The sequence below is a fragment of the Aquarana catesbeiana genome, linkage group LG02 (assembly GCF_042186555.1).
Source record: "Aquarana catesbeiana isolate 2022-GZ linkage group LG02, ASM4218655v1, whole genome shotgun sequence".
NCBI classification, from domain to species: Eukaryota; Metazoa; Chordata; class Amphibia; order Anura; family Ranidae; genus Aquarana; species Aquarana catesbeiana.
This window is the reverse complement of record NC_133325.1, coordinates 294,723,211-294,749,755: the sequence shown is the minus strand read 5'-3', so window position 1 is coordinate 294,749,755 and position 26,545 is coordinate 294,723,211. Positions and strand designations below refer to the sequence as shown.

The 26,545-nt window shown below is 40.9% G+C and overlaps 1 protein-coding gene across 3 annotated transcripts in view; it reads right to left on the bottom strand.

The window, feature by feature from the left end:
• MCF2L (MCF.2 cell line derived transforming sequence like) overlaps positions 1-26,187 on the bottom strand; it is a 376,112-nt gene extending 349,925 nt beyond the window's left edge. For 2 of the 3 annotated variants that reach the window (XM_073614527.1, XM_073614528.1), the window contains exon 1: positions 16,715-16,897. In XM_073614527.1, the coding sequence (XP_073470628.1) occupies positions 16,715-16,880 (166 nt within the window). In that variant the 5' untranslated portion in view covers positions 16,881-16,897. Of the gene's footprint in view, positions 1-16,714; positions 16,898-26,045 lie in introns of those variants that run through there. The other variant, XM_073614529.1, reaches the window with a different exon arrangement.
• Between the last annotated feature and the right edge of the window lie 358 nt (positions 26,188-26,545).

Here is a 26,545-nt window from a genome sequence, read left to right as displayed (position 1 = left end):
GGCGCAAACCCAACACATCACATCACCCAAAGAACATCATCCCCACAGTGAAACAAGGTGGTGACAGCATCATGCTGTGGGGATGTTTTTCAGCAGTCGGGAAACTGGTCAGAGTTGAGGGAAAGGTGGATGGTGCTAAATACAGGGATATTCTTGAGCAAAACCTGTACCACTCTGTGTGTGATTTGAGGCAAGGATGGAGGTTCACCTTCCAGCAGGACAATGACCCCAAACACACTGCTAAAACAACACTTGAGTGGTTTAAGGGGAAACATGTAAATGTGTTGGAATGGCCTAGTCAATGCCCAGACCTCAATCCAATAGAAAATCTGTGGTCAGACTTAAATTGCGGTTCACAAGTGCAAACCATCCAACTTGAAGGAGCTGGAGCTGTTTTGCAAGGAGGAATGTGCAAAAATTACAGTGGTAAGATGTGGCAAGTTCATAGAGACTTATCCAAAGAGACTGGGAGCTGTGATAGCCACAAAAGGTGGCTCTACAAAGTATTGACTTTAGGTGGGTGAATAGTTATGCACATTGACTTTTTCTGTTATTTTGTCCTATTTGTTGTTTGCTTCACAATAAAAAAAAAAAATCTTCAAAGTTGTGGGCATGTTCTGTAAATTAAATGATGCAAATCCTCAAACAATCCATGTTAATTCCAGGTTGTGAGGCAACAAAACACAAAAAATGCCAAGGGGGGTGAATACTTTTGCAAGACACTGTATAAGGTGCCCCTTTTGGTAGGAAATGAGGGCCCTGACATAGCAGCAGTATGTTTTTTTTTTTTTTGCATCCCTGTAGAGTAGTAGTGGGTACCAGGACTGGAGTTCACAGAATTCTGAGGCTGGTGAGCTGCATATCTCTGTGCTGCCTTCTGGGCCAATTATGAACGCACTGATGTGAATACACATGTCTTTGGTAGATGTGTTGTGTGTGTCAAGGTGCATGGTGCAGTGTGTATCGGGGTGCATGGGGTGGTTTGTTGAGTGCATGATGCATTGTAGAATTTATTGTTTAACCACAAGCCTAGTTCTCATGGATGATAAAAGGTGTGCCATTTTGTTTTTCATTTGTGCACCCCTGTGAAGTTATTTGCTTGTCCCTGTTCTATAGCCACCACTGGAAACCTACAGGCAGCACCAATATCCATTTTAAAAGAAAAAATAAAGTTATGTGGGTTGCCACCTGAATTTATTGAGTGTGTATCTATTTAAGGTTTGCACTTCAGATGTTCGGAGAAGCTAATATCCCAACAGTGTCAAAAAAGAGTCAGTAATGCCTGGGTTTGAGCAAGAACCTGAACATTCAGTTTAAAATAATTAAAACCGAGTTACCTTTCCCTTCCTAATCAGTCGTTTTGACTTTCCCCCTGTTTGACTGAAGTTTGAGTCAGAGGTCATCTGTTTGATAGTTGCCTCCATCAAATCAATATTGGTCACTAAGGTCACCCATCACACAGATGTATGGAGTAACATGCAGTAGTATGGATAAAGGTGCACCGTAAAACAACTTAAACAAGTATGTGCAGCCAAAATGTTTTATCTGAGATTTGAAATAGATTAGGAAGGGTGAAAACCTTTGCCAGGATTTTACTGCTATTAAAGGACTCTGTTAGAAATGTTACCCTCATTACTTTTACCAGTCAAGAAATGAGGGAAACATTATTTTTCAGTGGCATCTATTAGGAAACTATAGGAGGACAATTTAAGTTAACAGTGATTCCCATTTGGAGCTCCGACCCACCGTTTGCATAGCATATGCTACAAATCATATGTCAGGGAAAATATGTATAAGGGTTCCTAATATGTTCCAGTGTACACACTACAAGCAGAAATCCCATAATAGACGATACAAAAGATTTAGGCTGGCCATGCATTAGAAATCAGCTAAATGAATATGGTGCTGATAATCATAAAACATCATACTATTAAAATTATAAGCAATTGTTATTCAAAAAGTGAAAAAAAGTCTTTGGTTGTTCATAAAATATAAAGTAACAGATATTAAATATTGTAGATGGTAGCAAATTCACTACCCACCAATCTGAACACTTAAGCTGGTCTTTAGAAAATGATGCCCTGCTAGGAAAAAATCAGCTCATTTGAGATTCGCTGGTTTAATAATAACTTGTAATCATTGTGTATCTAAAATAAAACAGTTATATGTTGTCAAATCTTCATTAGACTGGATAAAAAAAATTCTCCTGTCTAGGACCAGCCTTACAACAGTCATTCCGCTGACAATGAGAAAAGATCCTATACCAAGAGACCAATCTCTACACCTTGTAGTTGTGATTTAGACTTCAGGTATTCTTTAAAGTCAACATATTCACACACTATGGTATACTTAAAGCGGAAGTAAACCCATCCATAAAACAGTTTCATTTCCGGCACGTGCCAGAAATATAACGCTCCCATTGGTTGTGCTCTCAACCAAACTGTCAAACCATCCAATGGCTGGTAACATAACTGATCACATGTACAGCATCATGGCAGTTGTAGATTAAACAGAGGCAAAGATGGTAGCTTCCTTGGCTGAAAACAATAGGGGGTTTACTTAAACTTTAAAGTATAATTATGACTTGAATCTGCATTTTCTTTTATTAAATCCCACTGGTACGGGTTCTGTTTTCATCATTACACATTGTTATCTGTTGCTCGAATCTATGGCATGATAAACACAAAGAAGCAAGCAGATAACAACATAATTATAACCAATTTATGGTTAAATGAACTGCAAAAGGAAATAATGGTTTTCTCAAGATGAAAGGCGATATTAAACAGGCATATAAATGACCTTCTTGATCCAAATAACCATGTTATCTTATCTTCACTGCCATCTTTAGGATTTAATCACACAAGCAATCTGCAAAACATCACTAGACACAGAAGGACCCTTGTGTACACATACTTAATCTGTGTAGCCACAAGGCCGTATTCTTCTAGAGTGCAATGACAATGGAGGATTAAAATGGCACCCCTTAGGAGCCACAAATATACTCTGGTAAATATATAGTGCAAATTGTTTATTGACATATCTTTTCTGATTTATTACAATTATGCAGACCTCTAAGCCAAACATCCATAAGGGGACTTGTATCTCTTTTCATACTAGACTAGTTAAAAACATGTTTGGTGGTTATGTTCACTATTGGATTTTGTCACTTCCCCGGCTCACCATTTACCCACTTGTTTTTCAACCTATTTTAGCCATCTTTGTCAAACTGTATTTTATATTGTCCTTGACTTTAATTATAAAGAAGGAAAAATAGACTTATAAATGTTTGGGTCATAGGAGAACCAAACTAAATGTTCTCCTGTGCCCCGAAAGAGCCAACTTTTTTTTTTACTTCCCTTTTAAGCCAAATGAGACAAACATTTTGGGCTTTCAGCAGGATTCAACCTTTCAAACAAATATTAAAATGTATGTAATGAGACATTTACCCCTGTATTTATCCTGGTGACCACCAATAGAAAGTGAGGGTAAATCCAAAATCTTTAGAGCAAGAGGCGAGTGCTACACAATGGTTATGGTTTGCAGCTTTTATTGTCCCAGTGCACATTCATGAGTCAGCCATGAATGGGGAAGCGTTTTGCTATGATAGCTCTCTAAGATGGAAATTTTGTTCACTTTGGAGAGATTTGCTTGCATTTCCTGCTGTGTCTGTTGTGCAGAAAGTGAAGGGGAATCTTCTTGGACCACAGGCTCCAAACCAAAAACGAGTTGTAACCCTTCCTAAGCTAAAGCTAAAAACAAAAAACAAAAAAACAAAACTTGGCTTCATGTATATACTTTAGATCTTCAACAAATGTACCAATACTACCTAGCTTATCGGACTGTGTGTAGACAGGTGATGGGACCTTAGAACACACAAAGAAAAAAAGCTGATAGGCAAAGCTGGGCAGAGATGTGTGCTAGCTAGATGTAAAAGCAAATTGTGAAACGGATTCATACAAGAAGAATAGTCACTGTGGGGATAGGGTGATAGATACTGAAATACAATACAGCACAATGCAGAAATTGGCTTTATATGTGACAGAGAGGGTGGCCAAATGTTGAGAGAACATGATAGGTAGGGAGGAGATTTGTATCATTTTATATTTACAGAGACTGAAATCACACTCTTCTCATTAGGGAGTCTGTCATCCAATCTAGCAAACCATCTGCCTGTTAAAATGAATTACATAAAGGTTCATCCTCTCCTGTAAAAAGGCAATCACTTCCTACAGACACAATGGAGGGCTGAAAAATTTCTGAACCAGATTTAAAATGCATCATCAGCTTAAACAGTTGCAATTTACTTGTTTGGGATAATCATACATGAGACGGATAATGAACTAGAAGAAAGAAACGGATATGAATAAAGGGTTTACAGACGTCCTAGAGTAATGTTTAAAGCAGTCTAAAAGTTTTTTTAGCTTAACAAATTTAGCACAAAAATATATATTTACAACTTTCAATGCTGCTGGCTCCTGGTCTTTCAGTCCTGTCGCTTGTCGCTCGTCGAATGACAGCTTTAAGTAAACAAAAGCACGGGGCCCCCTAGTAACATTACAGAGTAGTCTCGCCCAATATGACTTCATGGGGTGGGGTCTCCGAGTGATGCCATAGGGTGTAGTCACCTGGAGACCCTAACCCTTTGTCTACAAAGCAGCGGGTGGAAGCAGCGCTGTCATTCTGCCAGTGACAAGCAATAGGACTGGTCATGTTCGGCAGGCAGTGGGGTTTTTTGTGCAGGTTGGTGGCCAGCGTTTATCATCAAGTGCCCTCCCTATGCTGAGTGCCCTCCCTATGTGGCATGGTATCTTTCAGAAAGGGTCAGCCACTCGCTCATCCCCCCCCTTTCCTGGCCGGTCTGGCTGGCTGTATGTAATAATAAGGGTAAGGGTCTAGTACAGTGTTGGCGAACCTTGGCACCCCAAATGTTATGGAACTACATTTCCCATGATGCTCAACTACACTGCAGAGGGCATGAGCATCATGGGAAATGTAGTTCCAAAACATCTGGGGTGCCAAGGTTCGCCATCACTGGTCTAGTATGGATTTTGAGGGGGACCCCACGCAACTTTTTTTTTTTCGTGGGGTCCCCTTCAAAATCCACACCATATCCAAAGGGCCCTGTATGGACTGGGGGGGGGGGGGGTAATGCTGTTTTTTTTCCCAATGCCAACTCTTTTGTTTACATTCTGCTGACAGCAGGGATGACTCATTGTTGTTAGGATGTCAGTGGGTTCTGGCTCAATAACAACCAGCACAAAATGCTCCAAAAATGCCTGAATCACGTATTTTAAAAAAATTTACATTTAAAAAAATGCACCAGTTTGCCCAATTTGAGCTACAAAACAGCTCCAAAACTTTTCTAAGCTTTAGGTAACTTTAACCACTTGAGCCCCGGACCATTATGCTGCCTAAGGACCAGAGGTCTTTTTCCAATTTGGCACTGCGTCGCTTTAACTGCTAATTGCGCGGTCATGCAATGCTGTACCCAAACGAAATTTGCGTCCTTTTCTTCCCACAAATAGAGCTTTCTTTTGATGGTATTTGATCACCTCTGCGGTTTTTATTTTTTGCGCTATAAACGGAAAAAGACCGAAAATTTTGAAAAAAAATGATATTTTCTACTTTTTGTTATAAAAAAAATCCAATAAACTAAATTTTAGTCATACATTTAGGCCAAAATGTATTCGGCCACATGTCTTTGGTAAAAAAAATGTCAATAAGCGTATATTTATTGGTTTGCGCAAAAGTTATAGCGTCTACAAACTAGGGTACATTTTCTGGAATTTACACAGCTTTTAGTTTATGACTGCCTATGTCATTTCTTGAGGTGCTAAAATGGCAGGGTCTGTACAAAACCCCCCCAAATGACCCCATTTTGGAAAGTAGACACCCCAAGGAAATTGCTGAGAGGCATGTTGAACCCATTGAATATTTATTTTTTTTGTCCCAAGTGATTGAAAAATGACAAAAAAAAAAAAAAAAAAAAATATTTACAAAAAGTCGTCACTAAATGATATATTGCTCACACAGGCCATGGGCCTATGTGGAATTGCACCCCAAAATACATTTAGCTGCTTCTCCTGAGTATGGGGATACCACATGTGTGGGACTTTTTGGGAGCCTAGCCGCGTACGGGGCCCCGAAAACCAATCACCGCCTTCAGGATTTCTAAGGGTGTAAATTTTTGCTTTCACTCTTCACTGCCTATCACAGTTTCGGAGGCCATGGAATGCCCAGGTGGCACAAAACCCCCCAAAATGACCCCATTTTGGAAAGTAGACACCCCAAGCTATTTGCTGAGAGGCATATTGAGTCCATGGAATATTTTATATTTTGACACAAGTTGCGGGAAAGTGACACTTTTTTTTTTTTTTTTTTTTTTTTTTTCATAAAGTTGTCACTAAATGATATATTGCTCACACAGGCCATGGGCATATGTGGAATTGCACCCCAAAATACATTTAGCTGCTTCTCCTGAGTATGGGGATACCACATGTGTGGGACTTTTTGGGAGCCTAGCCGCGTACTGGACCCCGAAAACCAATCACTGCCTTCAGGATTTCTAAGGGTGAAAATTTTTGATTTCACTCTTTACTGCCTATCACAGTTTCGGAGGCCATGGAATGCCCAGGTGGCACAAAACCCCCCCAAATGACCCCATTTTGGAAAGTAGACACCCCAAGCTATTTGCTGAAAGGCATGGTGAGTATTTTGCAGCTCTCATTTGTTTTTGAAAATGAAGAAAGACAAGAAAAAACATTTTTTTTTTTTCTTTTTTCAATTTTCAAAACTTTGTGACAAAAAGTGAGGTCTGCAAAATACTCACTATACCTCTCAGCAAATAGCTTGGGGTGTCTACTTTCCAAAATGGGGTCATTTGGGGGGGTTTTGTGCCACCTGGGCATTCCATGGCCTCCGAAACTGTGATAGGCAGTGAAGAGTGAAATCAAAAATTCACGCCCTTAGAAAGCCTGAAGGCGGTGCTTGGTTTTCGGGGTCCCGTACGCGGCTAGGCTCCCAAAAAGTCTCACACATGTGGTATCCCCGTACTCAGGAGAAGCAGCAGAATGTATTTTGGGGTGTAATTTCACATATTTCCATGGCATGTTTGAGCAATATATCATTTAGTGACAACTTTGTGCAAAAAAAAAAAAAAAAAAATTTGTCTCTTTCCCGCAACTTGTGTCGCAATATAAAATATTCCATGGACTCGACATGCCTCTCAGCAAATAGCTTGGGGTGTCTACTTTCCAAAATGGGGTCATTTGGGGGGGTTTTGAACTGTCCTGGCATTTTATGCACAACATTTAGAAGCTTATGTCACACATCACCCACTCTTCTAACCACTTGAAGACAAAGCCCTTTCTGACACTTATTGTTTACATGAAAAAGTTTTTTTTTTTTGCAAAAAAATTACTTTGAACCCCCAAACATTATATATTTTTTTAAAGCAAATGCCCTACAGATTAAAATGGTGGGTGTTTCATTTTTTTTTTTCACACAGTAATTGCGCAGCGATTTTTCAAACGCATTTTTTGGGGAAAAAACACACTTTTTTTAATTTTAATGCACTAAAACACGCTATATTGCCCAAATGTTTGATGAAATAAAAAAGATGATCTTAGGCCGAGTACATGGATACCAAACATGACATGCTTTAAAATTGCGCACAAACGTGCAGTGGCAACAAAATAAATACATGTTTAAAAGCCTTCAAAAGCCTTTACAGGTTACCACTTTAGATTTACAGAGGAGGTCTACTGGAAAAATTACTGCACTCGATCTGGCCTTCGCGGTGATACCTCACATGCATGGTGCAATTGCTGTTTATGTTTGACGACAGACCGCCGCTTGCGTTCGCCTTAGCGCGAGAGCAGGGGGCGACAGGGGTGTTTTTTTTTTTTTTTTTTTTTTCTTTATTATTTTTTTGCTTTTTTAATCTTACTTTTAAACTGTTCCTTTCATATTTTTTTTTTTAATCATTTTTATTGTTATCTCGGGGAATGTAAATATCCCCTATGATAGCAATAGGTAGTGACAGGTACTCTTTTTTGAAAAAATTGTGGTCTATTAGACCCTAGATCTCTCCTCTGCCCTCAAAGCATCTGACCACACCAAGATCGGTGTGATAAAATGCTTCCCCAATTTCCCAATGGCGCTATTTACATCCGGCGAAATCTAAGTCATGAAATACTCGTAGCTTCCGGTTTCTTAGGCCATAGAGATGTTTGGAGCCACTCTGGTCTCTGATCAGCTCTATGGTCAGCTGGCTGAATCACCGGCTGCATTCTCAGGTTCCCTGTTGAGACAGGAGAGCCAGAGAAAAACACGGAAGACGGTGGGGGGGGGGGGGCATTCCCTCCCACGGCTTGTAAAAGCAGTCTAGAGGCTAATTAGCCGCTAGGATTGCTTTTACATGAAAGCCGACCGCTGGCTGAAAAGAATGATACCAAGATGATACCTAAACCTGCAGGCATCATTCTGGTATAACCACTCAAAGTCGTGAATGGCGTACCTGAAGACAAAAAAATGGTTAACAATGGTTAACAATAAAGCACAGTAAAGTGTAAATAATTACACACCTGAAAAACAAACATGATAAAACATAATAACAATAACAATAACAATAAAACATTGCAGAATAGAATACAGTAAAAAAGAGCAGAACAATAGAGAGAGAGAATAGAGAGAGAGAGAACAATAAAACAACAACTATTTTTTTTTATTTCATATTTTTTTTTTTTTTACACTTTTTTTTTGTAACTAACTTTTATAACTGTAACCGGTTCCAGGTTCGGGTCTCTCAAAATGCGATGGCATCTTGGGAGACCCTGTGAAAGTGTGCCTAGTCTGTGCAATGCTGTACCCTACGCTAATACTCAACTAGTGAATGGTAGCGTTCAAAACATTCACCAATGCAAAGACCAGGATTGTCAGGACAGGAGGGACAATAATAGCGGGTGTCACGCCTATATCCGCGCTTGCTGCAGACACGACATCTTTTTTGGGGGGTTCGTTGGGTAGGGGTACTCGGGAGGACATAAAGAAAATGCCTCTCATGCAGCCGACTGCATTTGGTAGGGGATGTGAATGGGGGAAGTACGGGCGCTGCAGAAGTGGTGGGTTCCCAATTAGGATTGGCGAATGCAGCAGGAAGGGCACTATGGGCACGATGGGCCTGTGTTTGTCTTTTTGGTGGCAGCGGGACACTACTTGTGCTTGCCACCTCACCAGCTTGAACTGCACTTATGGGACTCGCCACGTCACCACGTGTTACTGCAGTGCTGGTTTGACTACGACCGGGGTGTACTAGGCCGCTGGCGCTTGCCAGTTCACCAAAACGCTACCAAAAAACGTTAGCGATCGCAGGGATCAGGCCTGACTCTGCGAACGCTGCAGTTATGCGTTTAGTGTTTTGTAAGTGTCAGTGATCGATCGATACTGCACTTGGGTGGGCTGGGCCGGGCCGGGCGGAGGGGCAAAACGCAGGTGCTAGCAGGTATCTGGGCTGATCCCGCTAACACTGCGTTTTTGGGAACCCTAAACTGCTGGTGACGCTAGTATAGATCTGATCGGATCAGATATTGATGCGATCAGATACTATACCACTAAGGGAGGTGTACGGTGCGTGCGTGGGTGTTAGCGGTACTGGCGCTAATCTGACGCTGCCTGGGGCTGGTGCTTGCCAGTTCACCAAAACGCTACAAAAAAAACTGTTAGCGATCGCAGGGATCAGGCCTGACTCTGCGAACGCTGCAGTTATGCGTTTAGTGTTTTGTAAGTGTCAGTGATCGATCGATACTGCACTTGGGTGGGCTGGGCTGGGCCGGGCGGAGGGGCAAAACGCAGGTGCTAGCAGGTATCTGGGCTGATTCCGCTAACACTGCGTTTTTGGGAACCCTAAACTGCTGGGGACGCTAGTATAGATCTGATCGGATCAGATATTGATCCGTTCAGATACTATACCACTAAGGGAGGCGTATGCTGCGTGCGTGGGTGTTAGCGGTACTGGCGCTAACCTGACGCCTGGGGCTGGTGCTTGCCAGTTCACCAAAATGCTACCAAAAAAACTGTTAGCGATCGCAGGGATCAGGCCTGACTCTGCGAACGCTGCAGTTATGCGTTTAGTGTTTTGTAAGTGACAGTGATCGATCGATACTGCACTTGGGTGGGCTGGGCGGAGGCACAAAACGCAGGTGCTAGCAGGTATCTGGGCTGATCCCGCTAACACTGCGTTTTTGGGAACCCTAAACTGCTGGGGACGCTAGTATAGATCTGATCGGATCAGATATTGATCCGATCAGATACTATACCACTAAGGGAGGCGTATGCTGCATGCGTGGGTGTTAGCGGTACTGGCGCTAATCTGACGCTGCCTGGGGCGACGCATATCACCGCCGAGCGATCAGGGGGCTAAACCTTTATTCGGTAATAAACGGCGGGTGCCCTGACACTATAAAAAATAAACGAACTAACCAGCGTCAACCGTAACGTTTATACGGTGATCAGTGGTGAAAGGGTTAACTAGGGGGCAATCAAGGGGTTAAAACATTTATTAGGTAGTATATGGGGGTCCCTGACGCTATAAAACGCTGACGGCGAACCTAAATATTTACCTCACTAACTAGCGTCACCAGCGACACTAATACAGCGATCAGAAAAATGATCGCTTAGTGACACTGGTGACAGGGGGTGATCAAGGGGTTAAAACTTTATTAGGGGGGGGTTAGGGGGGTACCCTAGACCTAAAGGGGGGTAATACTCACTGTCCCAACACTGTAACTGTCACAAACTGACACTATGCAGTAATCAGAAAAAAAAAAAAAAAAACTGCTGGTGTCAGTTTGTGACAGGGGGGGGTGGGGGTGATTGGGGGGGGATCGGGGGGCGATCGGGGGGGGGATCGGGGTGTTTTGTGTGCCTGGCATGTTCTACTGTGTGTGTGTGTGTTGGTGCACTCACATAGATGTCTTCTCTCCTCGGGCCGGAACGGAAAATACCGACCCGAGGGGAGATGACATCACTTCCTTTGCTGCTGTTTAGCATACAGCAGCAAAGGAGTGTTTTCATTGGCCGGCGGCGATCGCGAGGGGGGGGCCACGAACGGATGGTCTCCCCCTCATCACCGATCGCCGCTGGACAAAAGACGACCGCCTCGGGCACCGGGGGGGGGGTCCGATCGGACCCCCCACCCGCGGAAGGCAAATCACGTACCCTGTACGTGATTTTGCCTGTCCGTGCCACTTTGCCGACGTACATCGGCGTGAGGCGGTCGTCAAGTGGTTAAAGAGGAACTGCAGTCTCCTCACATAATTTGTAATAAAAACATCTTTGCCATCCTGAATCTTCCCTCCAACCACTTTGCATATTATTTTATATATACTGTGATTCTGTACTTGCCAAATATGCTGCAGAAATCTCCCTCCACTGAGTCTGGCCGCATCCATTTTAACTGTGGGCAGCTGAAGCTGCCACCTGTTCACTTCCTGGATTTACAAAGACACACACAGAGGCACACCTCCAACTCTGCAGCTCTCATTGACTCTCTTATGACTTATCCCCCCTCTCTTCCTGGCAAACTCTCACGAGAGTGAGAGAGAGAGCTGTGCATGATGTCATAAGCCTAGGCTTTTTACCAGACAAGAAACAGGAAGTGGGCTGTATAAGTTATTTACTGGCAGAAAAAAAAATGTTTTACTATCCAAAGTTAAAACAACAAGGGCAGAAGATTTAATAGATGGAAAGTTGAAAAAATGACTGAAGGTCCGCTTCAAGTGGAGATGTGAACCATCGCCATAGAAAATAATTGATTTTTTTCTCCTCCAGCGTTTCTAGCTACAAAATGCATAGCCCTGTTGTCTAGGATGGCAAGGGACTCCTCTATCCTTACCTCTCCCATCTCCAAGCCTACAGACTGACTGAAAATGTTACTATCCACTGTTAATACTTTTTCATGAAGACCAGAAGAACAGGGAAGCAGCACCAAGAGAGCAAGGGCCAGCAGAATTGAAAGTTTTAAACTGTAAGTGCTGGGGTAAGAATTTTAACAAATAGTTTACCAGAGAATCTTTATTTTATTGTGCACAATGTGTTAAAATAAAAAATTGCTGAGGTTTAATAGTACTTAAAGCAGGAGGTGACAGAAAGGTCCATAAAGACAAGGATGAGCGAGTTTGGGTCGGGGAACTTGACTGGCCTGCACAGAGTCCTGACCTCAACCTGATTGAACACTTTTGGAATGAATTAGAACAGACTGCGAGCCAGGTCTTCTCATCCAACATCAGTGCCTGACCTCACAAATGCACTTCTGGAAGAATGGTCAAACAATCTCATAGACACACTCCTAAACCTTGTGGACAACCTTCCCAGAAGAGTTGAAGCTGTTATAGCTGCAAAGGGTGGGTCAACTCAATATTGGTACCTGGAATTCTAAGGTACTTTGGTACAAATATTGACACAGATTTCTTTGTGGGGAGCCTGACTCCACCCACTTCCATGTCCTATGCCAGCCTGTTGGGCCATCCCTTTGATAGACAAAATTAACTGGCCAGTAGTGTGGATTACGAGGGAGGTGGGGGTGGCCAGTGCTGGGACAAGGTCATCTAGAGCCCAGGGCAAAGATGCCAAGCTGCACCCCCCCCCCCCCATTCATGAAGTGCAAGCTTAGGGGATCCTATGCCCAGCAATCATTTGTCCAAATCACTGCCGCTATCATTACTCCTGTCAGCCTTGTAACAGAAGGAAGATGCCCCCATTTCTACAGTAAACCATTGCACCCAGGGCAGCCGCCCCTCCCTTTCACCCCTTTTTTCCGGCCCTAGGGGTGGAAACATGATCTGAACTATGAAGCTAGGTTAATATTTGTATCACATTTTCCAGGGATTCGGGGCACCTCTGGCAGAAGCGCAGAGCGGTGCTATACCGAAGGTATTTGGCACAATTATATTACAGAAACACACACATTGTACATTATATACTACTGTAATATAATAAATGATAGGATTTTACAAGCATTTTAACTCAGTTCACACTGGGGATTCCTGACAGGCAGGGAAAGAGATGGGGGGGGAAAGACAGCACATGACATGGTAAGATCTACCCTGAAAATAAGCCCTACTGTGTCTTTTGTTGCCAGAATTAATATAAGACCCGGGCTTATTTTCAGAGAAACACGGTACGTACAGTATCTGTTAAAGATATAGAAAAAGCAGTATACTTTTCCTATAACTAAACGCTTGATTTGAGTGTTATTTTTTCTATATTATGTAACAGTGCAGCAACATATGCCAAATGAATGATTCTATGCTGAATGCAAGGCGTTACTCCATTGTATCACATTCTTATCCTAAGGCATGTCACTCTGTCTAGAGATTCACAGGGTGGGTAAGCATTACAGAATGAGGTCTAAACTCACAAAACACACGGCTGCAAGCTTTTGTTAAACTCTCATAAAACGGATATACTTTTATTCAATGATGGGATCATTTACACCTTTATATGGTCATTTCCGGTGTTTCTTCACCCTAGCATAAAAACATCTTTTATCACAATGGTAATGTTTGGAGTTTAAAGTGACACTAAACTATGGTTAAAAAAAAAAAAATTGATTCACGTACGTGTTGTTAAAGCCCATATAAAAGTATTCATTCTCCATGGTCGCACTGTATGTAGGAACATAGCCACCCTCTTTCTGGAGCCTAAAGAGTACCGACAAAATCCATGCCTACACTATTAGGCCTCATGCACACTGTATGCTCTTGATGATTTTTTTTCTCCTACAGGAGTTTAGCAGCAGAAAAAATGTGTTAAAAAAACTGCGTTTTGTATGGGTGTTAGCGGGCATTCCTGCATCTGTCCAGAATGTTGCCCATTAGAATTCATTAACGTGGGAACGCGCCTAACGGTACTGTGCATTAACGCGTGATAAGGGGCTTCTGTGCGTTTTTATGCTCAAATCCTCCTCTCCAAAACTTACAAGTGATTGTTTTTTTTTTTTTTTTCTGCCTGTAAACTCCCCTGCCACTAAACTACTAAAAACACCTATCGTGTGCAAGGACACATAGACTAACATGGCGGGCAGTTAACAGGCAGAGGAAAAAAAAAAGCTCAAAGAAGCAGCTTCTTTGAGCTGCAGTGTCCATGAGGGCTTAAAGCGTATGTAAATCCTCACCTTGTAAAACAACCTATTCAGTTTAAAATAGAAATGAAAGGTAATACATTTGTGTATAGATATAAAAAACAGTATGAATACCTTTTTAGCCCTTTTTTTTTTAGAAGTGATCAGTGAGAGGTGAAGGTGGAGAAACAGCACTACACTGAGCTTCCCAGTGAATGGTTGTGCAGGAGGGGCGTGTCAGAATAAGTCTGATCACTGTAGGCGAGCATACTGAATTCCCAGCATAGCTAGAGAACTGACCATAATGTGCTCTCATGCCTAGTGTGGCCAGTTTTAATTTGGAAAGCAAGGGAACTAGCAGGAACGCTGAGGGTTTCACACAAATGAATAAATACAAAGAGAAGAGGATACTTTTTCATACAAGTACATGGTACAGCAGGCATATATCAGGAATATGAAATGTTGGGCTTATATAAATTTTAAATACTCCCCATAACCAATCAATCACAAAGATCCACCTCAGTGTAAACTGGCCACCCATCAATAATGTTGCTTTTTTAATATAAAAACAAGAGCTATTTTTAAGCTATTTTGTTTCATCATATTAAAGCCCTTGGAAGGACACTTTTTTGAAATCACTATTTTAGAGAACCAAGTGGTTGCCGATGGGTTAGTGACCATTGCCCCGGGTACTTGTTTTACAGACACAGGAGCAAAACAAACTTCTTAGTAAATTCATTCATATTGTGAGGACATATATCTGTTATCTGGTCATTATCTTTGTTTTGCTGTACATGCATAAGCTTTAGTAAATTAAGCCCTTATGCATTTTAACCCCTTTGTAACACAATATAACTTTATAAGTCCAAATGCGTTCCTCCCCACTTTTTGAGATGGGAATGAGAGACACGGAAAAGTATGTAGGCATAGGACACATAGGACGCATAGGACACATGCCACACCCCCTTATAGGAGAATTATACAGCAAAAAAATGATTAGGTAAACCCACAAGTGTTTTTTTTACCACTACTATTCCTTTATTCTGGCTTGTGAAATGTAAAAATGCAGCAATTTAGAAATTGGATGAAAAGTTTAGCACTGGGAAACACTTTTTGATGGATAAGTAGTGCATTTTATATATGACTATATAGATCAGACCAAACTGAGGAACAAATGAGGAGGAAAGAGGGACAGAGGGACATTGCTCCAAATCAGGGACAGTCCCTGGAAATCGGGGACAGTCCCTGGAAATCGGGGACAGTCCCTGGAAATCGGGGACAGTTATAGGAGCTATGCAAACATAGAATGGCTCTTGCTGTGAGATCATTAACACTGCAGCAGAGATCTAGGAGTCTTCCTAGGCTCAGATTTGCTGTCAGTCAGAAAAATTTGTCAAAGAGATCCATTTATTAAAAAAATAGTTAGGAATGTGTTTTCACCTAGCCCTGATGAATTCTGACCATCTTTATCTTAAGGCCTCATGCACACAGTGCGTTTTTACAGCTGCTTTTAGGAGCGTCAGGCTTTTTTTGGGGTTTTTTTTACAGCTTAAAAATGCCTCTCCTTGTTATTCTATGTGTCTATAGACACATAGGCTTTTAGGAGCTTTTAGTGGCATAGACGTTATCAAGCTGTAAAAAAAAAAAAAAAAACGTTGCGTTAAGAAGACCAGCATTACAGCTGTAAAAACGCCCAGCGCAGCTAAATTCATGTTAACGCTGTACACAGTTTTAAGCTGTAGTTATGTGATTTGGGAGTGGAAAATAGAAGAGATCAGTGTTCTAAAAAAAATGCTGCTAAATGCTCATAAAAGCCAATGCAAAATGCTTCAAAAAGCGTATTTTTAAAGCTTTTTCCTGGCATTGGTACTGGCTTTGCAGCTCCTTTTTTTTTTAGCACGCTGGCCCAGGGTTTTTTTTTTTTTTTTACAGCTTGAAAACGCCTAGGAAACTAAATGCTTCTAAAAGCCTTTGTGTGCATGGACACATAGAATAACATGGAAAAGCATTTTTTAAGCTGTAAAAAAAAAAAAAATAAATAAAAATAGGAGGAAAAAACGCCCTGTATGTATGAAGCCATACAGGGAATTCCAATGACCATCATCTCCATCTAGTGGCCATAGTGTGTTTTTTTTTCTGATTGAGACTGTTCAGAAAAATACTGCATTATGGCCACTAAATGGAGCTGATGATCACAGGAAATTCCTGTATTCAGTAAAATATGGTTGCAATTTCTCAGGGCTCGGCAATTGCTTTTCACATTCATCCCAATTTTTTTTTTTAAGTGTTATTGTCAAGTTAACTGACCAACGCTACGAGACTTGTTCTGGGCATCTACGTTTAAAAGAAACTCTGGTCAGCTTTAAACAATGTCAGAGGTCATAGGATTTCCTATTAAAAACATGTATACCACCACTGTTAAGCCTTTACTACAATGAAGCTTGTTTCGTAATGCAAAGCAGAGTAACCCATAGCATCCAATCAGCAATGATCTTTCATCTGAGCAAAGGTGCATTCTGGTTGCTTCCTGATAAACTGCGGCACAAATATGAAGTGAAAAGCTGCCAATTAATAAGAGCCAAGTCCTTTCTGTACCTGTTTGTATCTCTGGCTGATCATCGGGGACAAGTTGGATGACGTCAGACACCACCACCTGGTGATAGTTCTCTTCTGCCTCTTCATCACTGGAGGATCTCTGTTTAGCTAAACAGATGCTACTTCCGAGTTCCCGGCACAGGAAGATGCTCCAGCAGTCAGTCATGAAAACCTGGTCTGCACCTGAGTGACATAAAGATTTAACAAGAATGATGGCAAATTCTGATGACCATGCAGCACCAAGTCAGCATTTAACAAGGGTTTATCTCAATGTAGATTTTGTTTTTAGACACTCCATAGGACTAATAGTAAAACATAAAGTACAGCACTTCACTACTGCATGTATGACATTCTTAAAAAAAAAATGTAATCTGCCAGCATTCTTACCAGATAATGAGATAAATGATCCAGTATGCTATTGGACACATTGTAAAATGCATAGATAAAGCTTGTAGCACCATACCAGTGTTTAACACTGTCCAGTGCTTACGGCCCAATTCACAAAGCCATGATATCAGTTTCTACCGTATCTATATAAAATGCTTTTTTTTCAGTTGAACAATTAGACAAGTTTTCCCAGCAAACTTTTCCTGGATGCATGCCTCCCCCTTTCTTTCTCTAGTATTGTGTGGTCAGTTTTTGGATGTTATGGAGCATGCACAAATTCTGTGGAGTGTAAAGTGAACCTGCAGACAAAAGTAACATAGCAAAACTAGTAGCTTTAACAGACTTTTTGTTATATTATCGGTTCATGTTGCATTGTCTGGAGTGATCCCACAGCGCCTATGCAAATACTTGCTTTAAAGCTGAAGTTTAGATACGGCAAGCTTAACATACAGTAGTTACATTGGTCCGGCTTGGACCAGTGTAAGACTGGCTATACATTGATCTTTTTTTAAATCAGCCAGTGGGCTGATTAAAAATGAAAAAAAAAAATAGAACAGATTCCCCCATTCATACATTTGAGGTGGATAGAGAATCCTCCCTATCGTATTCTGACAGTGGAACTTCTCCGCTGTCAAAATACACCGATCAGAACTGCAGCCAATGGTCTGCTTACATTGATCGAATAAAAATTTACCAACTGTCCTGTTCGGGAGAAGTCAATCACTAGATCAACTCCTCTCAAACGATAATGGCCATAGATGGATAGACATTCGGCCAGTCCCTGCTGAACCGATCAAATTTCGATCAATATATGGCTAGCTGAATTATGCATGTGCCATACCTGTGGGATCCCCAAGGTAGCTGGAAATTACTGTAGTAGGCACCACTACTACAGTGATCTCTACTAGCGTTTGTATCCCAAAAGCTAGTAGAGATCAATCTCTGATTAGACAAGGTGAAAAGTGTGACTTCACAGCCCCACCTCTCCACTTCATTCAATCATAGAACACTTTGCATTCATTGAGAAAACGCAAAGTGTTCTTTGAATGGTGTCCGTGTCAAGCAAGCGACCTCTTATGTTCACATTGTAGCAGGGAAGGTGCTCAGCACAAGACCAGGAAGCTAGTGAAGATAGTGTAGCATTGCCTACTACAGTGATTTTTAGCTATAACAGGAATCGCACAGGTATGGCACATACATACTTACGTTGGTCGAGACGTAACAAATGTAATTCTGTAAAAATTGGCATGCCCAAACTCAGGCCCTGAGCACTGTATTATAGCTAAGAGATGGGTAGCAGAATGCCTTTTTTTTATGTGGAAGCATGAGAATTTTGGAGAGCTCTTCCCAGTGCTGGATATATACATACTGCTTTTAATACCCTTGAGCACTAACCTAGTGCAAGCATGCTAGAAATGAAGTCAACACTCCTGCTCTCCATACATGTACCAGGCCAGCGTCTTAAACTGAATGTCAGCCAGGCAACTAGCCTTTGCAGAAGAGATCTGCAAGTTCAGCCCCAGTAGTTCTCCCAGCACAGGTTGACACAAGTAGCTACAAACAAAAAGAGAAGGTCCACTGATCCAATTGTTTGTATGTCTGTAGGAACCTTCCCATCCTCCCTGAACCTTCCTGGTGTGGGGAATGAATCATTCAGCAGTCTGTGTACAGCAAAGCTTTAGCGAACCAACTCTCTACACAACAAGCTTATATTTTTTTTATTTTTTTTTTATTAAAAACGCAACATTTCATATTTTTCAGCCTACCAATCTAAAATTAAATATAGTATGCACACAACAATATACATTACCTTTAAGATCTGTGAAGATTTTATGGCACAGCTGGGGATTGGATTGTTAGTGAACAGGCACACTGGAATATTTCATGCAATTTGCTATTCAAGTTGCAGGTTAAATGTGCTAAACTTGCCTTTCATGATATACCCTGAAGGGCAGTAATAAATGGATCATATATTATTCTGAATGCTGCATATGCATATTGGATATAAAATAGGTATATAAAAAATATTTTACCAAACTAAAATCATTCTCTCATTTAACAAATATACCATCAACTGAACTAAAGTCTAAACTTCAGAGCATTCCAGCTTGTAAGCTTTGTGCAACCCTGACCTGTAGATATGTCTGGCACACAAGATAACGCTTTCCAACAGGTGTGAGTATTCCTCATTTTTACTCTGGAAATGGTTCCAATAATAGAGCGCCTTCTATTTTGGAACTAGCTGATATAACAAACTACAAAAAGATAAAGTTAGGATCACAATACTGAAAAAAAAAATGTACAAACAGAAATAAATGTGTACTGACTGAGCTGGACTGACAATAATGGCATAAATGTGTATCAGTATCCTGTATAATAATAATAATCAGCTAAGGTTCTTACTTTCAGTTCCTTGGCACATATATCAGTTGTGGTTCAGCTGATACTGACCAATCAGGAGATAACAATTATATGTCTGTAGATATATCTAGATACTGGACTGGACTTTTCCACAGTTTGGTACCTAATGAATGTTAACATCATGTGGTCCCTATGTAAAGAATAAGGATGGGCTTAAAACTGGTGAATAGGTTGCATTTAATGCTAAAGAGCTAAACACACATCCTGTATATGGAAATTGTTTTAGCCGTTACACTATTTCTAAATACTGTTATGCATCAACCCTCGGGGTCTATATTTTAAATGTTTTATACATTGATTCTGAGGGCTGGTAAATAACAGGGGTGTATGTATTTAAAAAAGTGTGGAATCCAAAAAAAGAAAAAGAAATATTCATACTCACCTACATGGCTGCAGCATCAATCTGATGCTGCAGCTGCCCCTGCCGAGTCCACACAAAGAACCGAGCAAAGACTCACTCAGTTCTGGGGTATGCTCTAAGCAGAGACTGTCAGTCACTGGCTCTCTGCTCTGCCCCTCCAGCACTCACTGCAACGCCGGATTGTGCTGGGGATGGTAGTGGCTGGCTCAGGCTCTCGGCAATGTGCTGAGAGGCTGAGCCCGCTGTTGGTCAGGCATCTGAGTGGATCCCGACATAATTGTCATACATAGACCCTTTAGTGTGGTACTGTATATAGCTGTATAGCAATGTTTCTAAAACTTTGCGTTGCCATGACTGTGCTGTATATGTAGTCTAGTTTTTCTGAGCAAAAAATCAGTGGTGAGGGATATAGAAAACGTTATCTATGGATTCAAATTGTGTACTACAGCAATCTAAAACGTAGCCTATAAACAATGCAGTGAATGTTTCACAAAGGGTTTAATTCTATCAGATTCAAACATACAACACCACCGTCCCTGTAAAATGTTGAAAAAACATTACCTCAACAGCATACAGAACAGACACCGCCAATACATGACTAATTTCAAGTTGCGGCTGTTGTGCAACAACTTCAGCTAAAATAATGATTTCACAACTTCTGAAGGACATTTGACCTATAGAATGTTTCCATACATTTCCTGGGTTGTTTTTTTTTATCTGGATAAGTGTTCCAGCCAATTAATAAATATTCATTTACTCTTTCCCATTGGTCTTTCCCATTTTACAGTGCCTGCAGAGCTTCTGCATTAAGCAATGGTGGGTTACCTCAGGGGAAGTAAGCAAGCTTATTTAATCTGATCACTTTATCCCTCAAAAATACTGTAGTCATGTGGAACTGTCTCAGTGTGCCCTACGCTTGAAAAATCCTTGCCGAATCCATATACTATCATCTACAAAGTGTATATGTTATCCTGCAATTTGTTCCATTTATCATAACAGTAAAATTATAATTCTGCAACAATGCACGCTGCAAATCTTTACAAAAGATTTCATTTTTTCAAAGAATGCTACAAGCATAGTGAAACGAATGGAAATAAATAATATGTCCAATACCAAAGGTAAAAAAAAAAAACCAAGGGGGGAAAAAAAAAAAGGTGGTTAATTGGGCCTATTTCAGGTTATAACTATCTGTACTATCAATAAAAACTTCTTACTACTTTCGGTGTTAAGGCCCGTACACACGATAGGACTTTTTGACAACAAACATGCAAATTAGCTGTTTTAAGGCAACATCCGACCGTGTGTACGCTCCATCGGACAAACTTTTTCGGTTTTCATCGGACTTTTGTTGGCTGTGCGAACGGACAAACTTTCCGGTAACAAAAGTCCGATGGAGCAAAGTCCAATCGTGTGTACACAAAACCATCGGACTTTTGTACAAACTACAAACACGCATGCTCAGAACCAATGCAAAAGATCAGACAACAATACAGAAGTTGACCAAAGGGTGGCGCCGGAGAATTGAACGTCCTCTTTTTGAAGTGTCGTCAGTACGTTGAAACGTCACTACATTCGTGTTTGTTGCCGAAAAAGTCCTGCCGTGTGTATGCTTAATTAGCTTACGGCCAACGCCCTTTGTACAAAAATCCACAGGAAAGTTTGTACCAAGGCCGATCGTGTGTATGAGGCTTTATACATTTTTAAATGTATAACTAAAGGAATTTTTTTTCCTAGTTTTGGATGGTGTGGAGAAGGATTTGAACACCTGTCAGGTTTTTATTGTGATCTCTATCCCTGTTAGGGAGAGTCACGCTCTCTATTTCTCCTGGTGACCATTATCACTGAGAGTGAGAGAAAATTCCAACTGTAGAGTGGTCACAGAAATAGAGGGGAAATCTTGCAATGAGATCACTAGTTTTAGTGACAACCAGGGATTTCCTGACACAAATGGCAAAAAAAAAAAAAAAAAATACAGGGGTTAAAATCCTCAATAATATTAATACTCTATCCAAAATTAAAACAAAAATGTTGCCTATAGTTCTACTTTAACAATGCAGCAGAGAACTAGTAATGGGCAGCCATGAATGTTCTTAGTTTTCAGCTCTCGTAGTCAAATTGACATATCAGTCAGAATGGTCTAGAATTTGGCAGTGTAATGTGTATTATGCTAAGGCAGCTCATTCAAAATGAGGCACTACAATGCATATTTCAAAAGATACACATGGATGTTTTACATCTACTGTATATTTTATAGTGCACTGCCTAGTTGCATTGGGCTTCCATTCAAAATAAAGTGTACCACAGCACACTGTACTTAGTTGTTCTGTGAATTGCTGATAAATGTACGTTACCAAAACACATTAGTGTGATTGGGCCCCTACAACCAAGTTATCCAATGCATCCTGGACACTGCTGAACGTGGTCTGTCTATTTTAAACTGAACTCTGGGCACAAAAATGTTAATTGAAATAAATTTCTCAGTAGCCAAAAAGGATATAAATCCTCTTTGTCTGCATTAAATGCCTTCACAACGCCAGGTATTATCTTGGAAAAGTTTAAAACCAATCATAGAATGTATTTTTTTATCAGAGTAGTTGATGCTTGGAATAGACTTCCAGTAGAGGTATTCAGTCAGTCAACAGTAAGTGGATTCAATCATGCATAGGACAAACAAATATCTGTACTTAAAAAAAATATTTAAAAAACAAATATTAAAAAAAAAATTGGGGCAGACTCAATGGACCACTTGGGCTTTTTTCTGTTGTCACCCTTTTATGCTTCTATAATTCTTTTCAACCACTAAAATAAAGAACTATGATGGCAGATACAATCCCAACAGGTGCATGGGTATCACCTAAATAAATGCTAGCATGCTCTAATAAAGCCATTCTCAACCGAGGTTCCAAAGAAACCCTAAGGGTCATCCAGAGTTTAGTGGTACCTTGAGATGTGGTTTATTGACCTCATATTTGATGGTACCTGCGTAGTTCCGGAGCCAAAACCCCTTGGAAGAGCCAGCAGCATTACACCAGTGATCTTTTTATCTGTCTGTAAGGGGGCATACTGAGCCAATGTAAGGGGTGTTTTTCCTACTGACGGATTGCTTTTAGGCTGGGGTTCCCTGGATTCTGAAATGTATTTCAAGGATTCCTTTTGGGTAAAAATGTTGTTAAAGGCTGGTGTAAATCCTAAAATGTGTGCAACAGATGAATAAACATCAAACTGTACCTTCAGATGAATATTTCCATGTCCAAAAACCTAAAATGACAGTAAATTTCCTAGAACAGAAAGCAGAGTACTGGATCGAGGACCAATGTGAACGCAAACAAGTGCTTTTTATTAAATAGTAAATGTACTGTATAGGTAATCATTCACCAACTAAATTTATAATCTTATCATTCATTTATGTCACGTGAAGCAGTATTAACCCCCCCCCCCCCCAAAAAAAAAAAAAACTGTAACATATTGCAGCTTACCAATCTTTAGATTTGTTGGCTGTATTAGTTTCTTTAGGCTATTTCTTCCTTTTTTGACCCGGTAATCCTTCAAGTAGCACACTTTCATTCTTAAACTGGCCATACATAGTTGGTTGCATTTAAAAAAACAAAACAAAAAACAAAACAAAAAAAACTTGATTTCTCTATCCACATGAACAGGGGAAGATGAAAGAATCTCCCTGCCAAAACACTGCATTCTTACAGCAGCACTCAACACTGTCAGAAAGAAAAGAATACACGGACCACTGGCTGCAGCTTCTGATCGATTAAAATTTTCCAACATGCCCTTTTAACAGAGGTGGGTTAAATAACCAACTTCTGTTGAGCCCACAGACTAACCTAAATTCAGCTGGTTCAGCAACATATCAGTATATAGCCGGCTTTAGCATGTCTCCAGTCTGGATGGAGGAGCAGTGGAGACACCTTTTGGCAGCAGCATTATCAATCAGGGGATAGGGTAGTGTTAGATGGACTAGCAGATTTAGATGAACTTGGCAAACAAATGAAAGCTGAACTCTAGCTAACAATTTCTAAGCAATTTTAGCAACATTTATCAGCCTTTTTTTTTTTTATAGAGCAGGGGTCTCCAAACTTTCTAAGCAAAGAGCCAAATTACTATCCTTCAGACTGTGATGTGACCAGTGGGAGCAGAAAATCCAAAACATCCCAAAAAAACCCCACGACACCTAGCACAAATGTTTCTCCAATTTCCCCTCTGAATTCTCATCCTCTCCCCGCCCACTACAAATCTTCCTCCTTCCACAAATATTACCCCAATCCCCCCCCCCCCCACCTAGCACAAATACTTCCCCAATCACCCCTACTAGCACAAATCCTCTCCCCAAAAATGTTTTCTCTTCCCAGCACAAATCCCCTCCCCCTCTACCATATCAACTAATTGAACACAAACCCCTAAATCCCCCCACCTAGCACAAATCTTCTTCCCCTATCCCCCCTCCCAACATAAATCCCCCTGAAGCACTACTCCTAGCACCCCCCCTCCCCCCCTTCTAAAACAGTTCTTACCCCCTGCCGCCCCCCAAATTCCCCCTCCCAATACTACAGCTGGGTGTAGTGATACACCCACGGGATTGGTCCGGGCCACCTGACCATACTAGTAGCTTGTTTTGATTACTCATCCTTTTTATCTAAATTTCTTATAAGGAGAGGAAAGAAGGCAAAAAATAAAAACTAAAACTAATGCACCCACAACATTCACAAATTGGTAAGGTGCAATATATTACATGTTTTAAATAACTGTTGCTTTAACTACAAACCCAATAACAAATAGCAATCTGTAACAGATGAATATGTCCTATACCCTAAAATGACAGCAAACTTCCTAGAACAGACAGCCGATTACTGGATCCAGGATCATTGTAAAGCCAAATACAGTAACACCTTTGTTTGAGAGCGTTTTGTAAGACAAGCAACATTTTTTAATAAAATTTGACTTGATAAACAAGCGATGTCTTGATATACAAGTAGCGTCATGTCACAACTGAGTATAAAAGAGAAGAGAGGTGCCTCTAGGTGCAGCAATATGGTTACATTTAATGAAGGTACAACATTTAGCAACTCACATTGGCTGATGGTTAAAACAGGCACATCTAAGTATGCAGGTATCTGGGGTAAAGCTGTCCACATAGGTCTAAAAGACCTATGAATAAAAAGTTGTGGAACAAATCATCTGAGTTTCCATTATTTCTTCTGGGGAAATTTGCTTTGATATACAAGTGCTTTGGATTACAAGCATGTTTCCGGAACAAATTATGCTCGCAATCCAAGGTTTTACTGTACTTTAAGTGATACATTGTATTGGCTTCTTCAAAATATTAAAGATGCACGTTTTTTGGGACCCCTTAGATGCCTTCTTCAGGTTCTACACATTTCCTGAGGAAGGGATTTAAGTGCTGCCAATCCAAGGTTTTACTGTATCCTGCATGTAATAGTAAATGTATACCTGTAATAATAAATTTACCAACTAAATAGGTCAACTTAACATTCATTTAATTCACTCAACTAATACATGTATCAGGAACTTCAGCAGAATAAGTCCCAGTCCAATAACCTAAAAGGACAGCAAACCTACTAGAACAGAGAGCCGAGTACTGGATCCAGGATCATTGCAAAGCCAAAAATCCTGCATGTAAAAGTAAATGTATACCTGTAATAATAAGATCACCATCTAAATAGGTCAACGTAACATTCCCTTAATGAATGCATGTAATAGGAACTTGAGCAGAACCTATCCCTGTCCAATACCCTACTGTACATATGAGAGTGGATCTCCTAGAACAAGGAGCACTGGACCCAGGGAGACAATGAAGACAAATAGTCTGCTCAGTTCTGCAAACATAAAAACACAATAGTCGGGCTCCACGTATGCACAGCCTGCAGATGCTGAGCCATACATAAGACTGGGAGGAAATGGAATAAATAAACACACCTTTGTTGAAAAACAATGTTTCAAAGTGGAAGGAGACTTGTATGAGTGCTTGGAGATGAAGTGATGAGTGCTGTGCCTGCCTTCCCCAGTCCAGTAATGATGTGATCAGTAGGCAGTCTGGGTGCACACTGCTGTATGGTGCTGTATTGTGATGTATTGTGATGTATTGTGCTGTCAGTGTGGTGCATGCAGACACACGTGCAGGACACTACTCACCTCTCACTTAGAAGACTTGCACAGTGCTGCCTCCTCCTGTCACTGACAGATGATGGTGGAGATAATGCTCTGCACTGCTCCTGGCTGAACAAGCCGGCTATGTGCACCGACACTCCGGCCATACAGATGCTGGAGGTGTGGACAGTGGAGAGGAGAGGAGAAGAGAGGAGGTGGAGGGGATGCAAGGCAGGACAGCAGGCAGACTGGAGAAAGCACTGCAATGACTCAGGGGGGACACCTAGCGGCATAGCTGAGAACAGCGCCTTCTCTAAAATACACCTGTATTGGCAAGCTGAAGCCAGCACATTCTGTCTACCCAGCCTTGTATGTGCAGGGATCTCATGTACATGCATGCGTCTTCAATATCTGCTAAGTCCTGAAAGGGTAACTCCAATTTCGTAAGGAAAAAAAAGTAGCAAATAAAAATATATAGCAAATACGATTGCGTCACAAGCCATATTGTAATAAAATTCTATTAAAAATGACCTTTCCTTCTCAAT